The sequence below is a fragment of the Penaeus japonicus genome, unplaced genomic scaffold (assembly GCF_977035675.1).
Source record: "Penaeus japonicus unplaced genomic scaffold, GWHDUDI00000001_assembly GWHDUDI00000039, whole genome shotgun sequence".
Taxonomy (NCBI): Eukaryota; Metazoa; Arthropoda; class Malacostraca; order Decapoda; family Penaeidae; genus Penaeus; species Penaeus japonicus.
This window is the reverse complement of record NW_028234441.1, coordinates 12,442,905-12,450,404: the sequence shown is the minus strand read 5'-3', so window position 1 is coordinate 12,450,404 and position 7,500 is coordinate 12,442,905. Positions and strand designations below refer to the sequence as shown.

The window sequence follows — 7,500 nt, the reverse complement described above, 5'->3', positions numbered from 1 at the left end:
CTCTCTCTCTATCTATCTATCTATCTATCTATCTTTCTCTCTCTCTCTTCCCCCCCCCCCCTCTCTCTCTTTCTATATCTTTCCCTTTCTATCTCCCCCTCTCTCTCTCTTTCTATATCTTTCCCTTTCTCTCTCCCTCTCTCTCTCTCTTTCTCCCCCCCCTCTCCCCCCCCCCACACACACCCAAGGTAATACTCACTTGCGTGCCCGCATACATTCCTTCTCCTTATATGTAACTCCACACCCCTTTCAATACCTCACTGTTACCAGCCGCCGCGCCAACACACCCTCCTGGAACGATCACCATGGTAATGAAATACACCATAAATCCACAATGCGTCATTACGATCACCATAGTAACATAACACGTTACACTATTGCGTCACACAATCCCTACCAACATATACTACCATACTGTACTCTACTCTATCATCCTCTACCATATTACCATACAACCTTCTGGTACATTGACTACAGTATCCTACCTCCACCACTTATGCCAGTCTTGTCCGCACGCACACCAGCTAAACCGCAAGCAAAAATGTTTTTCTCATATTTCAATCTTTTTGCATAACAAAGATAATTCTCCTTGCCGCGAGGTATTCCCATGTCTTCGTGAATAGATGGGCATGGTTTATGCAAATTAGCTTAAGTGCCTATGAATGTATACTTCTACCTTTTATTTGTGTTAAATCTGTTTATATATGTGTGTATGTGTATACATACATAAACACATAATATATGTATATATATGTGTATAATAAATAATATTATAACATAATAATAATATAATAATATATGACATATATACATAAAAAATATATATATATATATATATAATATAATATATATATATATATATATATATATATGTAGGAATATATATATAATCAGTGGATATATATATAATAATATATCAAATAACTAATATATATAATGGATTATATATATAAAATTATATATATATAAATATATATATACAAATATACTATATATATATATATATATATATTAAATATATATATATATATCATATATATATATATAATAATATATATATATATATATCTATAATACATGTGTGTGTGTGTTGTGTGTGTAATGTGTGTGATGTGGTGTGTGTACATATGTGTGTGTGTTGGTGTGTGTAAGAGTGTGTGTGTGTGTGTGTATGTGATATATATATATATATTAATATATATATATATATATATATATAATATATATATATATATATATGGATATATATAGATATATATATGATATATATATATATATAGTTATTTATATGGATATATATATATATATATATATATATATATATATATATATATATATAATATATATATGTGTGTGTGTGTGTGTGTGTGTGTGTGTGTGTGTGTGTTGTTGTGTGTGTGATGAGGTTGTGTGTGTGTGTTGTGTGTGTAAAATATATTTATATATATCACACTCTATATATATATATATATAATGATATATTTCTACTATACTATATATAACATATATATATAAATGTTTTGAGATACAGTATGTATACTAAGATATGCTGTATGTCAGCATGTAACATCAAGCCTAATCAGTTATATATATATAAAATAGTAATACTAATATATTATATATATATATATATATATATATATATATAGATAAAATATAATAAGAAAATATATCATATACATATAATAGTACAAAAATATATATATATATTTCTATGAAGGGGTTTCTACTGTAGGTATATAATTTTGCAAATGTTTTATTATCGTAATTTGCACTGTGAAAATTCACTGCTTCGTCACAATTCAACAGTGTCTATTAAAGAATCACCTAAGAACGATTATCAAATATTCATGTCTATGATTCGAATTTTACACGAATAGAAAATCAATCTTAATCATAATTGACATTTGAAGATCAGGTTTATCATTGTGTTTCGACAAGGGCAACAGCCTAACAATGACTGTGTTGAAATGTGCAAGAGAGAAATTCCATTCATTATGACACATGACGTAAACAGACTACACGAGCCATAGAAACTACAGATTATAGAACGTAAGTTAATCTTATTGTGTCTTCTTTACAACGCCATGCAACCTTGACTAGATTTGTACTTACTAATGCGTTGAAATCACTCTACTTGTTTATCTATTAATGATAATAATTGTTGCTACCATTATCATCATTAGTATTATTATCAATATCACTATCATTATCATTATTATCATCATTATCATTATCATTTTCATTATCATTATCACCATTATCACAATAATCATTATCATCATCACCATTATCACAATAATCATTGTCATTATTATCATCATTGTCAATATGAGTTTTAGCTCGAATAGTTTGTGGTCATTGCTGAAGAGAAAGATAAACTGGAAAAAAAAAATTCGCAGTTGGAATGCAATAGTATCATTAGCAGATTTTTAATCGTTCAGTAAAGCGGAAAGTGCTTAGGTCCTTATATTTTTCTTCTTATTTTCTTTCTATACTCAATTCTTTCCGTGTTCTTTAATCTAGAGATTGGACTTTGAATTAACTACATTAACTAAAGTCTTGAATCGTATAGGTTCATTTTCGTTTCCTTTGAACTCTAGACTGAGTTTCAAACCAAGACTGAATTATGCCGATTCGTATTCCATATATATACTACTACAAATAAGAAACACAAACCATAAAAAAACAACCACAACAACATTACTCGCGGCATGACAAAAACCGCCATTGCTATGCACTGCTAAACCGCTACGTCCCCCCTCCCCCCCCCCCCCCCCCACAATCCTAGCAGTCCCGGCCGCCAAGTACGAGCTAAACCGGTGAAGGATCCCGCAGTTCTTTACGGCAGCTGCTGACTCATCCTAACCCCCCCCCCTCCCCTTCACCCATCCCATTCCCACCCTCACCCATCTCCTTCCCTCCCACCTCTGTTACCTCCCCTCTCTCTTCCATTACCCACCCTCCCTCCTTCTCCTCTCCCCTCCCCCACCATCCCCCTACCCCATCCCCTTTACGCTCCTTCCCTCCCCCCCTCCCTCACCCCCCCACCCCACCCCCCGCCCGCCCGCCCATCACTCAAACCGGGTCCGTGGCATGACCATCTTCAGCGAGTTATGGGCTGTGTGGGATCTTTCTCTTTTTTTTTCTTTTCTTTTTTATTTATTATTATTTTTTTTTTTTATTATTATTTTTTTTGAGTGAGCGGCACCGAGTGAAATGTAAGTTTTGAGAATCGGTGCCTTTTTTGCTGCTGTTTATTATGTTTGTTAATGTTATCTGTTTCGATTATTCGTTAGATTTTTGCATGTCATGCTTTTGATTCATTTATTTATGTTATTTGTTTCATCATTATTTTGGTCTAGTGATTCATCTACATATAAAGGCTCGCTCACAACAGGGTATTCAAATTCCTTGCTAAATATCGGGTCAGTCTTAATTAACCCTTTCCCCTATCTTTATTGATTAATATTCATCAACCTTTCCGCCCGTTTTTTGTCGTTTCCTAATCTTCCAATTTCCACACTTTTCAATCCCTTCCTCCTTCTCTATTCCTCTCAGTTACAGTAGAATAGCAAAACATATTCAAGATAAATTGGGCATCTAATAGTAAAGCTTGATTTAGATAAATAACAAAGCATAAGAAAAATGAACAAAAGTAAAAAAAAAAATAATAATAATAATAAATAAATAAACAAAAAATAAGGAAATAAAATAGTAAACCATCCATTAAAAAAAATCCTTGAAAGAACAACGCTAACATCTCGAACAGTCTGAACGCGTATGCTAATCTTAAGGATTTCTCACGCGGAACGAGCGGCAAGAAATGCAAGGTGCCGGATAACAACAGGATGCCAAAAAGTCCTTCAAAACAGCGTTATACAGGCGTTGTTATGTGGCATTCGTCCCACGCCTCTTGACTAGGTCAGCCTGCCTGGCTCATCCTGTATAGGACGTCTTCGCTCATCCTGTAAAGTATGACTTGGCTCTTCTTCATATTGGCGTCTTAACTCATCCTAGAATGAACGTCGTAACACATCCTCACGCTAGGGACGTTTTAGCAGGATTCCTAAAGAGGATCCCTGCGCGTCCTTGGCGAGGTCGTGCCTCGGCTGTTATCTCCTTCCTCCGACTAATCATTTCAGCGGATGTTTTCCTGTCCTTTAGGGCCGATCCGCATCTCGCCGAAACGCCGTTCTCAGACTTTCTCTGGAAACCTTGACATCTTTTCAAACATTCCATGTCTGTTTCGGTGTCTAACATGCGTTGCTTATCACGCTTCCATTTTACTGTGATCTCTCCATTGTCGCAAAGCTCACGGGAGCAGAGATGTACCCGGATATTATTCTCACTTTACCTCTGCGTTTTCGGAAGCACCTCGGGATGTAATTACTCTCTCTCTCTCTCTCTCTTCTCTCTCTCTCTCTCTCTCTCTCATTCTCATTCGCTCTCTCTCTGTCTCTGTCTCTGTCTCTGTCTCTCTCTCTCTCTCTCTCTCTCTGTCTCTGTCTCTATCTCTCTCTCAACTCATTCACATTCGCTCTCCACTCTCTGTCTCGTGTATCTTCTCTGTCTCTACTCTACTCTCCTCTCATCTCCTCGGGCCTGTCTCTATCTTCTCTCTCCTCTCTCTCTCTCTCTCAAGATCTCTCTCTCTTTCTCACTCATTCTTCCTCTCTCTCCTCTCTCTCTCTCTCTCTCTCACTCTCTCACACTCTCTTCTCCCTTCTAGTCTCTCGTTTGTTCTTCTCCTCTACGTCACACAGAATGAAACTCACTCTCTCTCCTCTCTCATCTATTCTCTCTTCTCTTCCTCTCTCTCTCTCTCATTCCTCATTCTCTCTCTCTCTACTCTCTCTTCTCTCTCTCTCTCTCTCTCTCTCTCTTCTTCTTCTTTTCTCTCGTCGTCTTCATCTAAATCTCTCTCTCTCTCATCTCGCTCATCTTCTGTCAAACTCATCTCTCTCTCGCCTCATCTCCCTCCTCCTCTCTTTCCTCTCTCTCTCTCTCTTCTCTCGCTCTCTCTCTCCTCTCAATCTCTCTCTCATCTATCCTCTACTTTCTATCTTACATCTTGTCTCTGTTCATTTCTCTCTCTAATACCTCTCAATCGTCATCTCTCACTCTCATGTCTCTCTTCTCGTCTCTCTCTCTTTGCTCTCTCAAAATTTCTCTCTCTCTCTCTCTCTCTCTCTCTATTATCTATCAACTATCTATCTCTCTCTTCTCTCTCTCCTCTCCAATCTCGCCTCGGTAATCGTCTCTCTCTTCGGTCTTGCGGGCGTCTTCCTACTTTAACGTCTCCTTAATTCCTCCTCTCTCGCTCTCCTCACTCTCAATATTCTTCAGCCTTCTCTCATTCTTCTGTCTTCCTCATCTCTCTATCAACTTCAAATCTCCTCTCGTCTCTTCTCTCTCTCTCCTTATTCTCTCTCTCTCAATCTCTCTCTCTCTCAAGCTGCTAACTTCCTCTCTCATTTTCTTCCTCTCTCTCGTTCTCTTCTCTCGTCTCTCTCCATTCGTCCTCACTCTCTCTCTTCTCATTCTCTCTCTCTCTCTCCTCTCCCTCTCAACCGCAAATTCTCCTCTCACATCCCTCTTTTCGTACTCTCTTCTCTCACTCTCTCTCTCCTCTCTCTCTCTCTCTCTCTCTCTCTCTCATTCTCATTCTCTCTCATTCTCTCTTCATCTCTCTCCTCTTCACTCTCTCTCTCTCTCTCTGGCTTCGCTCTCTACTCTCTGCCTCTCTCGCACTCTCTCTCTCTCTCACAAATCTCATCTCTCATCTCATCTCTACCTCTCTTCTCCTTCTCCACTCACTCTCTCTCCCTCGCACTCTCGCTCTCTCTCTCTCTCTCTCTCTCTCTCTCTCTCTTCCTCTCTCCTCTCTCTCTCTCTCTCTCTCTCTCTCTCTCTCTCTCTCTCTCTCCTCTTTGCTTTCTTCTCTTTCTCTCTCTTCTCTCTTTCTACTGAATCTCTCTTGCCTCTAGCTCACGCCGCTCTCTTCCGTACTCTCTCTCGCGTGGGCAGAGCTATTCTTCTCTCTCTCCATCTCTCTCTTTGTCCTTTTCTTCTTTCTGCATATTGCTCTTATCGGGTGTGCTCTCAGCATCTTCTGTGTAGCTCTATATTTTTTGATGCTTTTGCTTTTGGTTTCTTTGTTTTTTTTTAATTGATAGTCTTTTTTGTCTTTTGTTGTTTCAGTTTGTTCTTCCGCCCCTGAGTTAATGCCTCTACGTCTTCTTCCTCAGCGCCGCCAAACCTCCTCCCGTTGCCGCCATGAAGGTCTTCGCCTCCGCCGCCCTCCTGTGCCTCGTCGCCGTCGCCTCCGCCCGCATGGCCTACCAACTGCCCGCCGACGCCGCGTCCCTCGTCCGCAACAGCGTGCGGGAGGTGTTCTCGTGCCAGGGCCGCGCCTTCGGCTACTACGCCGACGTCGCCAACGACTGCAGGATCTTCCACGTGTGCCAGCCCGTCGCCGACGAGCAAGGCCAGGTCAGTCACGAAGGGTTCACGGCGGCCGGGTCACGAGGCTTCCCGATTGGCCAATTAGCCGCTTGTAGGCCTAGGCGACGCTCGGGGATGTTGGAGGTGTTAATCCTTGACAGAATATGATATACAGATAAATAATAATGCAAAGATATGAGAGATAGTTTTTGTTTTGATGGATTACATGACGAGTTTAGATTTAAAAAAAATAATAATACATCGTAAATAAACACCTTCCTCTTTATCTTATCTAAAATCATATCAAGATAACCAAAAGACTGACTCATCCTGATTTATCTCGAAGCACTTCATCACTCCGAAGGCTCACACCACAGAGGGTACCCAACCCCCTACTAAGGGCCACCGCCAAATTCAACCCGCGATCAAACTTTCACGTAAACAAACTCATCCGTACACTCTCCAGTACATATCGTATCGTATCAGTACATATCGTGCCAATCGGCGTATTAACATCAGCATTATCAATAAAGATTTAATGAATGATATACCTCGATGAGAGTTTTATGCGGGGAAAAGTAATTAAAGGCGTAGACTATAATCTATAACCCTCATTTAGCTCCGCCCACGTCACTCTACGTCACGATTTCGGCTTTTTCTTTTTTTCATTTCTTTTTACTTCGCCAAGACCGTTACAAGTTGTTTTTCTCTCTCTCGCATTTAGTACCCCTTTTTTTAGTTGAAATGTTATTTTTTCTAGAGTTTTTTAAAATGAGAAAACCCGTTTTGATCACGAACCTTCTTACCTTTGTTGAGAAGATGAAAATTTTGTGAGTATTATATTTACGAAGGGTCATTTTCACAATTTCATTAGTTTAGGATACTTTATTTTAATACTCTTGTCGTGTCAGCTTTTAAACCTCATGCATCTTTATTTTCATTTGATGACTATTTCAATGTATTCTTTACTCTCTCTCTCTCTCTCTCTCTCTCTCTCTCAACCATCCTTCTCCGTTCTCTCGTTCCCCCCTCTCTCTCTCTCCCCTCCTCCTC

At 39.2% G+C, this 7,500-nt stretch overlaps 1 protein-coding gene across 1 annotated transcript in view; it reads left to right on the top strand.

The window, feature by feature from the left end:
* Positions 1-7,500, top strand: part of LOC122245144 (U-scoloptoxin(01)-Cw1a) — an 11,283-nt gene that overhangs the window by 2,349 nt on the left and 1,434 nt on the right. Inside the window, exon 2 of the mRNA XM_043003096.2 lies at positions 6,252-6,495. Within this exon, the coding sequence (XP_042859030.1) occupies positions 6,280-6,495 (216 nt within the window). The 5' untranslated portion in view covers positions 6,252-6,279. The remainder of the gene's footprint in view (positions 1-6,251; positions 6,496-7,500) is intronic.